At 46.6% G+C, this 19,432-nt stretch overlaps 1 protein-coding gene across 11 annotated transcripts in view; it reads right to left on the bottom strand.

The window, feature by feature from the left end:
• RAPGEF1 (Rap guanine nucleotide exchange factor 1) overlaps positions 1-19,432 on the bottom strand; it is a gene marked incomplete at its 5' end in the record, with an annotated part of 150,665 nt that overhangs the window by 96,238 nt on the left and 34,995 nt on the right. Inside the window, one exon of one of the 11 annotated variants that reach the window (XM_081238074.1) lies at positions 18,974-19,131. The exons of 9 other annotated variants lie outside the window; for them this stretch is intronic. In XM_081238074.1, the coding sequence (XP_081094200.1) occupies positions 18,974-19,037 (64 nt within the window). Of the gene's footprint in view, positions 1-18,973; positions 19,132-19,432 lie in introns of those variants that run through there. One more of the 11 variants, XM_081238078.1, reaches the window with a different exon arrangement.

Genomic DNA, 19,432 nt, shown 5'->3' with positions numbered 1-19,432 from the left:
CCTTGCAGCCATCAGATTAAGGGCCCCAGCTTCTTACTGATGGTAGGCTGGAGGCCACCCTCAGCTCCTTGACACACATCACCTCTGACTTCTCTAAAGCTTGCAAGGGAGGATGCCTCTAGTGGGTCTGCTAGAAAGACGGTCTGCTATAACAAAACATAATCAGGAAGAGACATCCCATCACCTCTGCCATATTTTCGCGGTCAGAAGTGAGTCACAGGTCCGTCCACACTTCGGGATTAGACAAAGGTGTGAACACCAGGAGGTAACAATCACGAGGGCCACCTGAAAGTTTGTCTGCCACATGCTTACTGCTCCCATACAATTATAAAATCAAATTAAATTTATAATTCAAAACATTGAACAATATTGGTTAAAACCATGGACCATGGTTTCTTGAGACTGCGTCACCAGTGACAGTGTGGACACAGTGTGGAAAGCTGCAGGACAGCGCTTTGGGTTCAAGACGCTTAACTACGTCAAAATGATGACTCATTCTTACCACTTTCCTCCAGTGAAGTCATGATGACATCATTTTAGCTTTGACGTCATTTAGCTTTTCAGGTCGTAGAAACGCACCATCTACGTATTAAGTCTACCTGTTCTTTTCTCCTCAGCCTGCACAACTGAAGCACAAAGAGGCTATGATGGACTCCATTAACCTCAGATGAATTCAGTTATGTACACTTGAAAAACAGACAGAAAGAGGGAGGGAGGAAGGAAACAGGAGAAGGATACGCATTTTAGGCAAATCACTCTCCATTTCTGCTAGTGAGTACATGACCCCAGTTGAAAGTAAGAGAGGAGAGGTGAAATGACTGTTTCCTCAGTTCCTTCATGCCTTCTGTGGTGTGAACATCTCACCTCACTAACAGGATTCTGGTATTTAAAGATAACAATTTTCTTTTTACCATGTGGTGCCCAAATATAAAACTAATTCCTACATTTGCTCTAAGCAGGGGTCAGCAAAGTTTTTCTTTAAAGGGCAGTAGAGTAAATATTTTTGGTTTTGTGGGGCACACAGTCTGTCAAACTACTTGACTCTGCCATTTTAATGGGAAAGCAGATGTGTAAATGAATGGGTGTGGCTGTGCTCCAATAAAACTATTTACAAAAACAGGCAGCCAAGTGGATCTGGCCCCAGGGGTGGTGGTTTGCACACCCGGGTCTAAAGAAACAGCATTCTGTATCCATGCCGAAAGGACAGCTCACTTTGTTGGTCTCCAGCAGGGATTCTCAAGGGTAATTTGGCTACGTAACTTGTTTTATGTACTTTTATTCAAACCCAACTCCTCTGTATAAAATGCAACTCGACTACATAACTGAGCATCAACACACAGAGCTGTCAAATCAGCCCTGAAATCCAAGTAAAGTCACCACCCAGACTACCTACATACAATACGCTCGGCTCCTGTTTAAATAATTGTTGGTTCTCACTGACCTTCCTTGACCTCCTAGACCAGGTGACTCAGAGGCCCTGCAGGAAGCTCACTGCTCTGTACTGCAGGGTACGCTGACTGCCCCTCTCTTTCACTGGCCCTGAGAGGCACGGCTGTGTCTCGCCTGCTGCTCGTGACTGTATTCCCAGGGCCCTGCACAGTGCTGGACACGTGCGAAGTCCTCATTAACAAACGCTGAATGAAGTAAAAGATTAGGGCCCATTACATGCCTCCTCAGCCCCAGATACTTTTCATTCACAGCACTTGAAAGTAATTACATAGTTGTACTATAATTATTTAGTCGAACTATGAATGGGGTGTGAATGGAGTATGAATGGGGGTGAAAAGGAAGATATAAAATAAACTGAACATTTCAACTGCTGAGGTTCAAAATCATATAAAAATAAAATTACCAACAGTATCAGTTATGTTAAAGCAAACTGCTTAGCCGCTGGCTTCTTACCAATACTGGAAAATTTGAGAAGGCAAGCCCGAACAAAGGATTCAATTAATAACCAATTATTTTTGAGTGGCCAATTGAGTAGCTTACAGAGGGAATTCTATTCACCCCTCCCCACAAGCCTGTTCTCAACTGAGTATGTTCCCTTTAGAATTCATTTTCTAAAATGTCTCAAGAGTGAGGCGGTCCTCAGATTTTTCTTAACTGGAAGAAGGAAAGGAGACACATAGAAGGACTTCAGCCATTTGCACAACCGCCTTCCTATTTAGAACTCAGAGCTTGCCCAGCCCCTGGGTTGGTGCCAAGGATAACAAGCTTAAATGTAGTTGGCAAATACTTAATGCCAAGTAGGAGACCCTGTCTTCTCTCCCTCCGTGCCATCCAGCCCAGGACTCTCCAGCCCCAAGCCTTAAAAGAAGTGAGTTTTCATATAAATAGAAAATTAACTTGTCCGTCTTGATACTCCATCATCACAGGTCCCAACCGTTGGACGACAACACGCTTCTGGCCGCTTGTACGAGTGCTAGCTACCCACAGAGCACACCCGACACAGCAGTTCTCCCAGTAATCATGTGAGTCATTCGTGCATGGAGGTTTCCTGGGACCTCCTAATGGAAAACATTCTCACTGGGAGCCCAACTGCCCATGAAAAGAAATAAAAATGAGCCACAGCCAGGTCTCTTCTCCCTTTTGAAGGTCAGGACGTGTGCGGTTATCTCCCCGGGCAGAGTTACCTTGAGGAGATGGTGTTAGAGATGCCATGCCAGGCAAAAGGAAGACCTTTCAAGATGGACTTGGGACACCGTCCCTCTAAGTCACTCCCTTTAAAAGCTCCCAAATCCCGTAAGTTAAGAACTTCAGGGGACTTCCCTGGGGGCGCAGTGGTTAAGAATCCACCTGCCAATTCAGGGGACATGGGTTCCAGCCTCGGTCTGGGAAGATCCCACATGTCGTGGAGCAACTAAGCCCGTGCACCACAACTACTGAGCCTGCAAGCCACAACTACTGAAGCCTGCGTGCCTAGAGCCTGTGCTCCACAACAAGAGAAGCCACCACAATGAGAAGCCCGTGCACCGCAATGAAGAGCAGCCCCTGCTCACTGCAACTAGAGAAAGCCTGCGCACAGCAACGAAGACCCAACACAGCCAAAAAATAATAAAATAAAATAAAATAAAGGAATTTCAGGGAGAACTCAGTCAATTATTCTGAGTTTGCAAACACCTGCAACCAATGGTTTTAACTCCTGTGGTTAATAAAAACAGAAAAAGCCCTAGAAGAACCACAATTCACTGTTTATATGTAAACCAAATAAACAGCAATGGGTTTCCTCCTGTACTTCTTATTTCAGTGGATGGTGACCACTCGTGAACATAAGCCAAAAACCCGGTTGTCATCTTTGACCTGCTTCAACCCTGTTATCCCCAAATCCCTTCCATTGCCAAGTCCTGTCCATTTCACCTTCCAAATTATCAGCGAATCCGTCCCACTGCCGCCACCCTCATCCATGCAGCCATCACCTGCAGGGATGACTAACTCAGCCTCCGAGTCCATTCTTGCCCTTTCCAGTACGTTCTCCCACTGAAGTCAGGGTAATCTTCAAAGCACAAATCTCATCTCCCTCAATCTCTTTCGCAAATACACACACATACCACTTAAAACACCAAGTGTCTTTCAGCTTGCCAGCACTCTGAAACTCACGGCTTCGACTGGATAGGTACATGTCCACCACTGAGTGGTCTTCTCACCACCCCCAGACCTCGTCCTCGGGGCCTTCACGTGGTGTTTCCTCATCAGACAGCGGTGTGTGCCCGCTCGCCCCCGCCCAAAGGCCACCTCATTTCAGCTGGTCAACTCTGACTTAACCCTTCCAAGCTCAGCTCAGCTCCTTCATAGTATTTGTCCGTCTGTAATTGGTATCTACCTGGGGACTATTTTGGTTTCTGCCTTTCTCAACTGAGAGGAGAGAATGAAGTCGAAGACCCTAAGGCATGTTGGATGAACTGAATTCTCCTATTCTTCTAGAATGGCTCTAGCTGGGTACCATCCTGGAATATCTGAGGAAACAGTCACTCACATATTTCTGTGTTCTGTGGTTCGGATGAAAAACGCAGGTTTGGAAAGATTTGTGCCTAACAGTATCTCACATAGCAGGTGCTCAAATATTTGTTGACAGAAAATGAGGTAATAAATTAATCAATGAACTCCCCACCCACGCTTCGATTCCTTTCACTGCATTGGGACCCCTGAGATTTAAAACTCAAGCCAATGACACTCTCAGCACGGGGGCTGGGGGGGGCGGTGGACTTGCCCTGCCTCCTAATTTGCACGAGACAATTTAAACCATTCAAATTACACTCATCACTGCCCACAGCCCAACAGCCATCCACAGCCAGGGAACGACAATGGGATCCCACACACTTTGCACATACTGGAGCCAGAGGGATGTAGACACCCATCCCAGTTAGGCCACTGGGTAAAGCCTTGAGTAAGTTTAACTTCTGAATCTGTTTCCTTCCTGTAAAGGGGGCTGATACCTCCATTTCAGCCATGGCTCTTTGGTAGCAAGGGACAGAAGCCTCATGAATCATGTTCAAGTAAAAAGGAAGGCTTAAGGGAAGTATGAGTGTAAGGAGCCTCCTGGGAATCCAAGGGAAGCTCAAGATCCAACCGTCAGGAAGGGTAAGAACCAAGAAGGCGGCTCAGAACCAGCGTCCTCCATCTCTCCCTGCTTCGGTGCCTCTGCACCAGCTCCATGCCTCATCCAGGCTCACTCCCTTAGGGAGCTCGTCCACTCTTGTGACTTTAAATACAATCTTTATACCAAGACGCCGAAGTTTACACCTCTAATCCAGATCTTTCTCCTTTCAAGGCATATATTTAACTGTCCACTCAGTACTTCCATCTGGAGATCTAGAAGGCACGTCTACCTCAACTCCTGATCACCGCCACAGCCTTCTCCATCTGAGCGGATGGCAACTCCATTCTTCAAGTTAGATGCTCAGGCCAGAAACCCTGAAGTCGTCCTTGACTCCTCTGTTTCTCCTACGATCCTTATCCAAGCAGTCAGGAAACCCTGTTGGCCCTCATCTTCAAAATCCTTCAGATCCAACCACTTACCATCATTTGCACTGCGCCTCCCTGGATCACTACAGCAGCTTCTAGCAGGGCTCCCTACCTGTGCTCTGGCACCCCTTTATTCCCCTATACACACAATAGAGTGATCCTAGGAAAACTTAAGTCAGATGGTTTCACTCGGCCCAAAACTCGGCCAAAACTCTGCAACACCTGCCCATTTCCCTCATGATAAAAGTCAAAGTCCTTATAATGATCCTCAAGGCCTGACAGGATCTTCTCTCTCTGCTCCAGTCATCCCAGCCTCCTCACTATTCCTTGAACACACCTACCTGTCACTCCACCTCCTGGAATGTCTGTCCCTCAGACACCTGCTGGGCCAACTCCCTTCCTCCAAGTCTTGCCGCAAATCTCGCCTTCCCCAGGAGGCCACCCCTGTCCGCCCTATTTAACTCTGCAGTTCTTTATGACTCTTTAGCTCCAGTGCCCACCAGTGATTAGATTGCCTCTCTGAGTCCTCGTTCAAATTCCTGAGCCAGAACCAATTGGCCCAGCTCATCTTTCTAAGGCAGGCCACATGACATAGGTCAATGGCCAGCTGCCTGTGGAAGAGCCATTAAGTACAGAAGGTCCTCTGGGCAAAACGAAAAAAGAGCAAAGCCGTCTGGAGCTATTCGTTGTGGGAGCACAAGCTCTCCATAGATCGCAAGAGCACCGCTGTATCATAGCAGAGCGCCATCATGAATGTCAGAGAAAGACCAGAAGAGGGGTCAGAGTAGATGTTGAGCTCCCAACACTGACCTTAGCAAGAGTTGTTGTGGGGATTGAGTGGTGCATCTCAATGTCTGGCCCACCAGAGAAGCTGCATCATACTCTCAGGTAACTTAACTAGCCTAGCCATAAACAGATTTCTTGACATGGATAATTGGTTAAAAAAACACTTAATATTAAAAATGAATGGATTAAACTCTGCAGGCAAGCAGGCATTTTTTAGAATTTCTCACTGTTCCCCCTTGCACTGCTGAGGATTTTACATTACCTAAAGACAGAATGATTTAAATGAGCCAGGTGGTTCTAGCTCAGGGTCTCAGGTGTGGTCAGGGCGGCATCATCTGAGGCTTGACCAGGGCTGGAGGAGCCATTTCCAAGCTCATCCCCCGTGCTGTCAGCAGCAGGCCTCAGGTCCTCACCTTGTGAGCCGCTCCTCACAACAGGGCAGCTGGTCTCCCCAGAGCAGCAGATCCAAGAGAGAAGCAGGAAGGCAGAGCCCACCCACAGTCAGAAGTGACAACTCATCCATGCTTCTGCCACATTCTTCTACTGGTCATGCGACCAACCGTGATGCAAAAGGGGAGGGGCTGCACCTGGGCTTGTGACTACGGGGTGGGGGGGTGGGGGGGAGGCCTCCGGGGCCATCTTGGAGGCTGCTAACCACAGGTTATTCATGCAGACCAAGGCCTGTTTTTTAAAGGGCCCAGAGCTAAGATGGGTTTTTACATTTTAAAGGGCTGTAAAAGAGAAAATGAAGAATATGTGACAGAGACCATACATGGCCTGCAAAGCCCACATTATTTACTATACGGCTCTTCATAGACAAAGTTTGATGACCCCCCCCCAATGTAGACTGTTTATTATAGATGACTTAAGGAGTTTTCAAGGGTTATTTGACTATAGGCAATGTTTCCCTTATGCCCTGACTTGAGAAGCTAACTCCTAGGTAAGCAAGTCTACTGAAGTAGGTACTCTGCAAATTGCAGCTCTGAATGTCAATATAATGTCAACCACTAAGAAATGAACAGCTCATCATAACCTGAGCAGAGAGAAAACAATCAACCATACCTTGCCCATAAGTAGAAGGCTGATAAATATAAACTCAGTGAATCAATGACTAAAGAAATAAGAAATACTATAAGGACACATCTTGAAAGTATAGAGTAACCATGAAAGTATGAAAAATCTTTAGTCAGTGATTTATACCGTAAGACCAAAGGTGAACTTTACATAGTAGTTACAACCATAGCTAACTCCCTGCCAAGTACTCCCCGATTCGTGCATCCTCACGCCCTATGAGGTAGGGGTTATTAGCTGCCTCCGTTTTTACAGATGAGCAAGTGAAAGCTGACAGAAATTACGTAATTTCCCCAAGGTTACATGATAAATAAGCAGCAGGACGATTTACTCTTACAGCAAAGTATGTAAGTATAAAGACCAACTTCATCCTGAATCTTCATGCCTCAGCGGCAGCCTGCTGACAACACAGCCAACACACAGAGCCCTCCTTACTGGCCCCAGGCTTCTCCTCCTGGGAAGCTCTCCCTCCCGCCCAGCTTGCCGGAATCCCAACCCAAGGACTTCACAGAAGAGCGAAACTCCTGGGCTCCCTATAAGCGAGGTTATAGAGACCTGAAATGCTAGATTTAACCTAATTACTCATTTATGTGCCCCCTTTATCCAAAGAGAGCTTTAAAAAATATCTTCACCATGGTCTTTACTTTCCAACCAAATATCTTTTCTGAGACTGTGGAATCAGCACCCAGACCAGCCATCTCTCCAGCTGCTTCCCTAATGAGCTAAGTGGAGGACAGCTGCTCGAGCCCCGGGGCCAACAAAGTTCTGACACTGGAATGATGACAGGCCAAAGAGAATGCTGCTGCTCCTGCAGCAAACAGAAGGGCTGTCAGATACACACGGGACTCGGGACACACTGGTAGCCACTGCAGAGAGAAGGGAGCTCTTGGCCAAGGGCTTTCTATGTGAACATAAGCAGACCTCACTCTCCCTGAGTGGTCTTGAAGATGGCTCAGCTTGTCCACTCAGATTCATGAACGTCAGGAGAAACGACCGCCCAAGGCTATACAACCAGTGGAAGGGCCAAAAGTTCCCTGATGCTAAGGCTAAGTTTTCCACCTTTTGGACTCTGCTCTTGGAAAGCTTGAAGTCCAGCTGCTTGAGGCAGATGTTGATCACAGCAGGTTCTGGAGGTAGAAGGACCTGAGCAGAGGCAGGCTGTCTGTGTCAGGGACAGAAAGAGAGGCAGGGTGTGTGTGTCAGGGACAGAGAGAGAGGCAGGCTGTCTGTGTCAGGGACAGAAAGAGAGAGGCAGCGATAACGGCAGACATAGAAAGTCAGTAGGCCTGGAGGCAAAGGGGGTTTGAATCGGGTCTTGTAGACGGTGGTGACTATCTGCACAGGCTGCTACAAGGTACCGGACAGTCACCTGACCAAGGACACGCACAAAGACTGTCAGAGGGCACTGAGGGTCCAGCTGACAGTGGAGACATGAATTTGTGTCAATAAAGGCCCTAATTACATACACAACTGTGACCTCACTGGGATTCTAATAAATACAGCTGTCCAATCCCCACAGTAAACATGCAAATCACAAGACAATCGCTTCCCTCAGTCCATTCTAATTATGAGATAACAGTCATCTTCAAAAATATTATTCCCTTGCCTAACAAGAAAAGAGAGGAAGCAACACTCTGGTCTGCTTGTCAACCCACACTATCAGGAATGTAGAACGGAGTGCAAGGGATTCTGACATCAGAGAGACCAAGGTTTGGGTCCCAACTCTGCCACTGACTAGCAGTGTGACACTGAGCAAGACGCCAGACCCTCAATGACCCCGTTTCCCCGTCTGTGAAATGAAGATAAAACAGTACCCACCACACAAAACTCCTGCGAGGCTCAAACGCAATATACTCGGCTCACAGACAGCTGTGGCTGCCCGTCTGCAAAAATGGCCACAGAATAACCACCCCAACACCCTTGAGTTCAGGGACCTTCCATCAAGAGATGGGGTCTCTCTCCCATCTTGAATCTGGGTTGGGACATGCTTTTACCAGCGAAATGAAGTGGAGGCAACACTGTGCCAGTGCCGACCCTGGGCCTCGGGAGGCCGTGTGCGCCTCGCTCTCTAGGAAGCCGACAGCTGCCAGGTGAGTGATCCCGGCTGCCTGCCAGGGGCAGAGATGAGCCTTCCTGGCAGCTGATGGCAGACACAGCAGGGACCCCAGCTGAGACCAGGACTCCAGCCCAAACTGCCACTTGCAGAAGCGCGAGCTAAATTACCCGCTGTTAGGTCCCTAAATCCTGGGGTGATGTGTTAGCGGTGCTGCAGCAGAGCTCGCAGCACGAAGCTGTTAGAGCTGCTCCCCGCCAGTAATCCCCCCAGCCCTCAGTTCTCCCCTCTCTCCCGGACCATTCACATCTGCATTCAATCACGCCACCACTTCTCCCGTAGACCAGAAAGCCCCCCCTGGCCCCACTGCCCTCAGGAGCTGCCGCCTCGTCTTTGCTCCGTCTTGCAGCGCAGCTCCCCACAGAACCGCCCACGCTCACGGCGTCTAACTCCCCTCTGCCCCCTTCGCTTTCACATCCTCGGTCACCTCCAACGCTGCTCGGAAACGTCTCGTCAAGGTCCCCAGTGGACGCCGTGTTACTAAATCCCGTGGTCGACTCTCAGTCCTTATGCGATTTGGCTCCAATCAGCATCATCTGTCACCGCCGGTCCCTCTGCTCTAACACTGTCTGCACCTGGCTCCTGGGACGCCACACTCTCCGAGTTTACTCCTACCTCACCAGAGGGGGTCTTTCTCGTCACCTCAACCTCCCGATGCTGGAGTGCCCTGGGGTCAGTCCTTGGCCTCTGCTCTTCTCTAACTCACTTCCTTGGTAATCTCATCCAGTCTCAAAAGTCAAAAACTCAGAAAGGCCTAGATTTTCTCCGAAATCCAGATTCTGACACTCACCTGCCTAACGGCCCCCTCTTTTTAGATCTCTAATAGGCATCTCAAACTCAACCTGTGCCAAACACAACTCCCCATCTCCCCCCTCGCCCCCATCTGCTCCTCTGGCACTCTTCTGTTTTTAACAGACAAAATGCTCAGGCCAAAACACCTCCTTTTCTCTCACACCCGATACTTTACCCCTTAGCAAATCCCACTGGCTCTCCCTTCAAATTCCTTAGCATCACCTACAAGGCCCTACGTGACTCGCTTCTTCCTGGCCTCGCGAGTTACCGGTCTCTCCCGAGTCCCTCTGCTCCAGCCGTGCTGACCTCACGTCCTCCTGTCGGCTCAGGCCCCCTGCTCCGGCTCCCCTTCCTCCTGGAGTGCGCTGGTCCGGAAGGTTCAGCACTTCCACCCAATTCCTCACGGCTGGGCACTCTCCCTTTCCCGCCTCTGTAAAACTAACAATCCCTCTCCTAGTCCTGGACTTCCCATCCCCTCCCCGGCCCTCCTTCTATGAAGCCTGTCATCTAACAGACTGTATGTTTTACTGTTTCTATTAAACTAGACACTTCGGAGGGCAGTGATGTCTGAATCTTTCACTAGGCGCCCTCTGTGCCTAGAATAGCGCCTGACACAGGACGCATTCAATGAATGTTGTTGAACGAATGAAAATCCATCAATCAAGGAATGAATGAAAGTACAGAAACTTGGGATGTTTTTAGGACAGTGCCCCCTCCAATGGTAAAGGAAGACGATTTAAGGCCTCTATATGCAAAGCACCGGGTTCCTTCACACCTTCCCTGATCTCCTTTCTCATCACTGTAGTGATGAGAAGTATTTTTATAGATAAAGACCTGAATGGTGTGTGATAGGTTACCAACCAGAAGGCTCAGTTTAAGTAATCCCAATTTTTAAAATGAGTCACCTGGAGGGTGGTATTTAAGTCCTTTTTCTGGCTTGAAAATGTGAATATTTTTGGTAACTGATGAGTGACCTGCTTCTGAGTCCCCAAGTAACGATGGCAGAGCGCACCAAACCAAAAAGACCCCACAGGTCAGGGGTTGGCAAACTTGTGCCTGCAGCCTAAATCCCGCCAGCCTCCTGTTTTTTTGTGCAGATTCCTTGTTTATAGCCTGCAAGTGAAGAACGGTTTTCCCTTTTGTAAATGGTTTCATTTTAGCTGGTAATATAAGTTCCTGCGTAATAGTCTTGATTGTGCCTCCTGGCCCTGCAAAGCCTACAATATTCACTATCTGGCTCTTTAAGAAGTGTACTCACCCCTGACACAGATGTGCCATCCTGGGGCCAATTCCTCAGCTGCAGACCACAAAATCCCCAGAAACAATCATCTGGGTATTTCAGCATGAACTGACTTCCAAAACCAGGTGCCCTATAAGCAACTGCCCAAAGGTAATTAGATATAAAGTGGCCAGTGGCCACTGCTATTAGCTTCCATATCGGTGACACCCTCTATACAGCTGGAAAAGAAACAGCCAAATACGGAAATGTGTTTTACGCATGTTCCCAGGGTAAAGCATATCCTAAAACCAATGGCTAGGCATAGATATTGTTCTAAATTTGGAAATATCCAATGACAAAGCGAAGTTTCCTTCCCTTTTCTTACCACACCCAAAACAACACCCTACCTTTCTCATGAGAAAAATTCCTTCACACTTATGGTTTCCATTTCCTACATTTGATCTTTCACTTAACAAAAAAAATGATTAATGGAAGCCCATGATGTATACAGATCTTTTAGTACCACGCCTGGCATACAGGAAGCTATCAGCATTCTTTTAATATTATACCCAACATATTATTATTGTATTATTATTACATTTGTTATTGCATCACATTGCATACTTTATGTATGGTAGACACAATATACAATGTACTGTAACACAACATGTTGAACATGTTATATCCTATAACATGTAAATATATAATATAAATATAAAATATATAATCATTATATATACAATATGCTGTGTTGTTTTATATCATTGTTACACAATTATATATCATTGTTATATTACTATCCTAACACGGGATACTAAGCCACAAACCAGCTGTGAGACTTCAGACAAGTCGCTTCACTTCTTTCTAAGCCTCAGTTCTCCATTGGTAAAATTAGGTAATCATTTTAGATTTTTACCACTCTCTTCCAACTCAAGACTAACGCCAAAAGCATGCTAAATAACCTTTCCTTTGAAAACTTCTTCTCCTACCCTGAAGCCTATGCATGGTCACACCCAATCACGGCTTGGAACCCCACAATGGACAGGCATGGACATCATCTTTGTTCATTACATCAACATCCTGATGCTCTGCACTTGTTCATTCAAGCCGCCCTCGCAGCAAGGTTTGAAGCAAGCTGTTTAATAGCAGTGTATCTATTTTAATAACAACTGGGTTGGTGCCCCATGATGTACAAGCATCTGGGGAAAATGGTAACGAATCATCCCTCAACAGAAACGGTCAAGAGGAAGAGTTGGGTCATTAGTCATGCCGGGTCATTAGTCACACCACTGAACAGTAAGCATTACACTAAAAATGTTAATAACACTTCTGGGCTCACTTTGTCCCTTTCATGTGAGGAAATTAAAGTATTTAATAATCATTGCTCCCTGGGAGACAGAAGACAAAAAGTTGCGATGGTAAATGAGTATCCTTAAATAAAATCTTCTCATGCCTTTTTTTAATGTGAAACTCAGCACTTGAAAGAGACTGAGCCAAGTCCAATGCAAAAGACCATGGGAAGATAGAATTTTGAAACAAAAATAGATTCTCAGCACTAATAATGGTTTCTGAACTTCCCATTTCCCTTCTCTGAGCCCCATGCCTTCAGGTAACTCATCACGATGGCACTAGTAAATACAATTTAAGTTTCACAAGAAAAACAATTTCAAAATGATAACGCCCAACACTGATGTGCCTGTGGCTAACTGATAAATTTATGCATCACCCAAGAAAATGTTAACAGATACATCCCTTTTGGAAAACAACATGGCAATAGTCCATGGCAGGTTCCTGGACTGGGAACTTTACCTTGGGAACTTATCCTAAGGAAATCATCCAGCAAATCACAAATATATATGAATACAGCTACTTATTGTTACCCTACCTGTAACAGCAAAAAGGGGAAATAATTTCAATATCCAGCAGCAGGTGAATGAGTTAGCAAGTTATGGGACAGCAACATGATAGAATGTCACAGTCATTACAGTAGCTCTGAAGACCACATATGAAAAATATGCATGCATGTGCAGCAGCTCTGGAAAAGATGAACAGTAACAGCTAATTCTTCTGCTCACTCACTAGGTTTTAGGCCCTTTAGATCTAGTCACTCAATATGCATTTTCTTCTTCGCATTTTGTCAAATTTTTTCCCAATTTCTTCTTTAATAACATAACATCTTTTCGACTAAAATAAAATGAAATTTCTCTGTACTTAGTCTAAAAATAACAACACTAATAAACACTAACTGGACATATACTACGTGCCAGGTACTGTTCTAAGCACTTTACATGTATAAACCCCTTGACCCTCACACCTCCCCATGAGGTCGGTACTATCTACATGTGAGAAAACTGAGGTCCAAAAGTTAAGTAACTCGCCAACCATCAGCCAGCTAGAAGTGGGGAAGCAAGGAGTCAACCATGGCATCTGGGCTCCAGTGTACAGGCTCTTAACCACTATGTAATTATGAAAAAATATTTCAGCATTATTCAGGATGGGAAAATGGACTGTCCTGCTTAGTTCAATATTCTAGTTAACTAGGAATGGCTCAGCTATGGCTGGTCCTGCAGTAACTATTTTCAAAGAAATTCAACACCCTAAAAACGCCCCTGTGACCATGCTGTTCAGCAGAACCGAGGCTTCCTGCAGGTACTGAACACCAGGGGAGCTTGCAGATACGAGCAGCAGTGATGAGTGCTGATGGTCACTGATTCACAGCCCACAAGGCACCTCTGAGATCATCTGGCATGTGATCCCTTCAACTGAGGGAAGGAAATGCGTAGAGTTAGCCACACTCACACTGCTAGCTGGGATTGGGACAGATCCAGGCCCATGATCCATGCCCGCGGACGTGGTAAAAGCCAGGGACTTTCTTTCTATTATGCAACATGTGATAACAAGAATGACTATGATTCATTAAGTGCTTGTGTACGCTAAGGGCTATAACCCCTTCACGTGAATTATTTAATTTCGCGCCACAGTCCTTCGAGGTAGGCATTATTATTAATCTCACGTGGAGACTAGGAAACAGGCTTGGAAACGTGAAGTCCAGCCCTTGCACATTCTGGAGCACTGCAGCCCCAAAAGCAATGGAATAAGACCACACAATGCATGGGGGTAGGTAGGCCGGCTCCAGCTCTGGCCAGAAAAGCCATCAATATTAATGATCTGGCACACAGGCATCCAGCGGCCCCAGATGCTTCTTGACTACCTAGCTAGGTACAAGCTTGTAGAGGCAAGTCTAAGCGCCCTTGCTGACTGGAATCCAAACAATTATAAATCTGCCCCCACAGCACAGGAACCAGAGAGCATGTGGAATGTATGCAAATCCTTGAGTCCCCACCCCCACCCAGCCAGGCAAATCTCCTTCCCAGCCTTGCTAAGCCCATAGTCAGCCCAGGCCTCGGAAAGACACTTCAGCCTCAGCTCTTCCACCGAGGGTGTTAATTTCATTTGCTCACACCCAACTGTGTACAAACATGCAAATCATTAACGTTTCCATTTACCAGGCCGGTATGGCCCTGAGCTGCTGGGGTTTCTGAAGGAGGTAACAATTCTATTTGCAACTACGGCTGCAATTTTTAATTCCCAAGGAAACTCCCGCCCGTGTTATATTCCCAAAAGCCAAAATGACCACTGTAAGCAACCCTTCAAGTTATTCATGAAAAAAAAAAAGACCAGAAGAAACAAAGAATTCTTCTTTTTTTTTTTTAACATCTTTATTGGAGTATAATTGTGTGTTAGTTTCTGCTTTTTAACGAAGTGAATCAGTTATACATATACATATGTTCCCATATCTCTTCCCTCTTGCGTCTCCCTCCCTCCCACCCTCCCTATCCCACCCCTCTAGGTGGTCACAAAGCACCGAGCTGATCTCCCTGTGCTATGCGGCTGCTTCCCACTATTTTACGTTTGGTAGTGTATATGTCCATGCCACTCTCTCACTTTGTCACAGCTTACCCTTCCCCCTCCCCATATCCTCAAGTCCATTCTCCAGTAGGTCTGTGTCTTTATTCCCATCTTACCCCTAGGTTCTTCATGACATTTTTTTTCCTTAGATTCCATATATATGTGTTAGCATACGGTATCTGTCTTGAATTCTTTTGAGAGCACTGAACGGGATAGTAGGTATATTTCAGAGCAGTTCAATTTAGCTCTAAATTGAAGGCTTCCCCAGGTGCCTGGGTCAATGAATCAATAACGAAATGCCGACTGTGATTTAAGTGCCTTTTGTGAAGCAATCTTTTGCAGTGTGAACAATCATCAATAAATTTACTTAGTCTTTGTAAATCCAGAATTGCTGTGGGACAGAGGAGGGTGTACCTGTTTTCACCCCCCGACGCCTCTACTTTGGGCAGAGAAAGGCAAAGAAGGAACGTTTCCACCACACACGCGCCAGCACTGGTAGATACCATTTACTGAGCACCTACCGCGCACCAGGAACCACGCTGCTCCTTTCGTACCTCATGTTTACCCGTGGTAGCACTGGAGCCCAGGCAGCACTCAGTTCGGTTGCCGGGTGCACTCACTCACGGAGGGCACCAGGTGCCATACGCTGTGCTAGTGTGGAGGACAGATCAATGATCCCAAGAGACAGCCCTCAGGTTTCTGGTCAGGAACTGTAGTAAACAGACCCCCCTCCACCGGCCCAGCCCTGTGGTGAGGGCTGGAATGCAGTCATTTCAAGGCCACTGGAGGTAAGGACAGTGGGGAAACGATTTGGGATTCCAAAATTCACTTGTTCAAGGTCAGAGAGAAAGTCAGGGGCAGCAGAGCTCTGGCTGGATGGACCGCTTGGGATCACAGGAAGCCACTGCCTTATCCTACCTCCCATCCTATTGTTTTGGACAGGGCCTGCTAGAACTCACTGTGGTAATGCAAATGACTTAAATTTATCAACCACTGCAAGCATTCATTATTGTAAAAACCAATAAAGGCAGTACCGTTTCTTTCTTATGTTCTGGGTTCTGAGAGCTGTAAGAAAAACTAGAACTATACGAGTCGGAGAGCATAATGTTGGTCCCTTCAAAGGGTGCACGTCCCACACTGTTTAAAATCATTAGAGAGACGTTTCTCTATTAGGCGTAAAATGCTCTTTAGGGTGACAGCAAGCAGACGTGAGATTCATGTTTCTCAAACTAGCATTCTGTCGCCTCGGTTTTTTAACTTTCCAGGTCTACAACATGGAACCAGAAACATAGATGATCCAAAAGGCAGATAATGATTTCCTTTAAATGTCCCTTCAGAATTCATTCTGCATTTGACCTTCCTAATCACGACTGTCTGGCTCTGGTTAAAGTCTGCCATCGCAGGTCAACACACAGGCCGGACAGAAGTCAGGGGCAGGCTGGGCAGTTCCGGCTGCCTGCAGCAAATGCACACGAGGACGTGCCCCAGTTTCACTTGCCCCTAAAGCAGACAAGGATTCCATGCCGCCTGCTCTAGAGCCTCGTGCCATCAGTCATCCACTGAGCTTGGACTTCGAAAAATGCACTCGGATCAGGATCAGGGTGGTGGCTGGGATCCACTAAACCAGCGGTCCCCAACCTTTTTGGCACCAGGGGCCGGTTTCGCGGAAGACAATTTTTCCACAGACCCGGGCCGGGGGTGGAGGGTGAGGGGGGATGGCTGAGGCAGTAACCTGAGCGATGCTGAGCAGCAGATGAAGCTTCAATTGCCTACCGCTCACCTCCTGCTGTGCGGCCTGGTTCCTAACAGGCCGAGGACCCACACTGGTCCGTGGCCCAGGGGCTGGGGACCCCTGCACTAAATCATTCCTAACCATTGTTCCAAAATCCCAGTTCCAAAATATAAACAACCTTTAAAGACAAAGACACACAGACAAACTGTGAAGAATCAATAAACTCCACAGCATCGTTACTGTGGATCCTTGGACTGGAGAACAAACTGCGGGTCCAGGGTCTACCCTGCTCAAACCAACAGATCCCTACGCTAGCAGAGACACGGCCCTGGTACATGGGATGTGTGAAGACTCAGAAACCAGGGGCAGTTAACTGCTCTTCTTTTTACCCCCAGTTCACTGTGGATTCTGAAATCCCTACTGTCAACCCCTCTCGTTTAAATTTCTGAACACAACTAAACAACACAACAAAACACAAAAGCTTTCATTTTTGTCTGTAAGCCCAGCTGCTTCCTATGGAAGTATTAAGAAGTTTTAACTCACACATTTTTCTAAGGAAAACCAGAGACAACTTAAAAGTAAGTCAAATATTAAATTCCTGTTGTAAAAGTGACCTGAGTTATTGGATCAATGCCAATTTTCTTCTTGGTGGTTGGAGATACCAGGCCACATGGCACTGAAAGAGCGTTACATCCTGACCCACCAGTAAATACCCATGTCTGCTAAGCTTCATTCTGAAGGACAAGGTACTATGATGTAAGCAGCAACTGCTGTTTTTTTTTTTTAATGTTTTTCTCCCCCAAATGAGTCAAGTACATTAAAGAAAATATAACAAACCTCATATATGCATGACCTGGATTCTAACAGTTGTTAAAATGATCCTGTTTTTCTTATCTGTATGTATGTGTTCATTCAGTCACCTGACCATTTTAGAGTAAAATTATAGCCAGCATAACCCTTTAGCCCCGAATACTTGAGCATGACAACCCCGAAAGGACACATGACTCATTACCGTCACCACACGTAATAACATAACAGCTCCCAAATATCATCTACCACGCAGTTCATGCTCAACTTTCCTGAACTGTCCCCCAAATGTCTTCTATTACTGTTTTGCTCACACCAGGATTTGATCAAGGACCAGTAAGGAGTACCTTTTTCAAAGTCACTTGTTGGACAAAGAATGAGTGACTGATGGAAAGTCAGAGGGGCTGGAACGGAACAGTAAATTAGCATCCGACCTACTTTTCCCTATTAAGAAGAAAAACAATTATATATAATCTGACCACAAAAGACAACTATTATTAACATTTCCATGCATTTTCTTCCAGTTTATTTTTTCTGTTCATAAACACACACCCATACATACGCTTACGCTCAAACTGTCTTGCTACAGGTCAGGTGCTATCTCCACCCTTTCTGGCAAGTGGAGATAAAAGAGCCAATACCTGATGAAGTCCTGTGGGCACCATCTTTGGTATTTTGGTGCCTGCCGGGTCTGCGAACTGCCGGTCTGCTAGGTTAATAACAGTGAAAAGGGCAGCCGAGTGCACTGGAAGACCCAAAGGCCCTGGGGCTGCTAAAGGGTCCTCCAGTTCCAGGCACACCACAGCATACTGCCGTGTGGCCCCCCTGGCTTCCTCCTCCTCAAAGCTGACGCTAACACAAGCCTGAGTAACACCGAGTAGGTTTTAACAGGTGTTGCTGTCCCGTGTCACGGACATCTAGGATGGATAAATATGAGACTTGGTTTTTTTTTTAATAGAAGGTACTTTGAACTCTTTGGAAGAAAGGCGCTATATATTTAAAAGCTATTAATAACATTCTCTAAACCAAACTGTCACAAAAGATTCAAACTCCTGGATATCAAAATTTTTACTTGGGATTTTTTTTTTTTTGCGGTACGTGGGCCTCTCACTGTTGTGGCCTCTCCCGCTGCGGAGCACAGGCTCTGGACGGGCAGGCTCAGCAGCCATGGCTCACGGGCCTAGCCGCTCCGCGGCATGTGGGATCCTCCCGGACCCGGGCACGAACCCACGTCCCCTGCATGGGCAGGCGGACTCTCAACCACTGCGCCACCAGGGAAGCCCCTTGGGATACTTTTTAAAGCTGAAAATTTTCAACCAACGGACATGTGCTGTACTAAATAAAAATCTCAAACTGAACTAAGTAAGTTCTCAGCCAAGCCAGGCCATCACATTGAGATGCAAATCGTTTTATTCCTTAGGAGAACTGCCTGTTAATTTTCTTTAAAATATGCTGAACTGCAAGCATTTTCTGATGAAAGGTATTTCCCCAAGCAGTTTCAGCTCTGGTTTTAAACCAAAATCTCCCAACAGAAGGCTGCCTCCTTCCTTCTTCCTGGAGATGAAGCAGAGGGCCTGCTTACCTTGTTTCCAGGGGCACAGATGGCTTCGTTTCAGGGGTTTCTGTTTTTCAATAGCATTGCCCATTCTAAAGCCAGAGGATCACAGGGCCCTTCCAAGCCCAGGTGTCTTTGTTGAACAGCGAATACGGACCAAGTCACTAGCTGGAAGGGGATTCATCTCTCAGACATCCCAATCACCCAGCGGTGAGCCCTGGCAAACCCTCACAAGAAAAACCCGAACTCTGCTCTGGAAGGTCCTTGCCTCTGCCTTTCAAACTCCCTTCACTCCCAGGAAGGAAATCAGAATAAAAGGCTTGTTATCGCCCTGGCGGTGGGTCTCGGTACCTCTATACTAGGAAGCTCTTCCTCCGCCCTCCTTTGACAGTCTGTTACTCATTGGCACAGCAGCCTCAGATTAATTTCCAAACACTTTGGACACTGCTTTTCTTTGGGGGAGGAGTGGGAAATGAGATATCAAAA

The sequence above is a fragment of the Mesoplodon bidens genome (genome assembly GCF_964165515.1).
Source record: "Mesoplodon bidens genome assembly, chromosome: 6".
NCBI lineage: Eukaryota > Metazoa > Chordata > Mammalia > Artiodactyla > Ziphiidae > Mesoplodon > Mesoplodon bidens.
The sequence above is the reverse complement of the archived record's forward strand: the minus strand, read 5'-3'. Positions and strand labels throughout refer to the sequence as shown.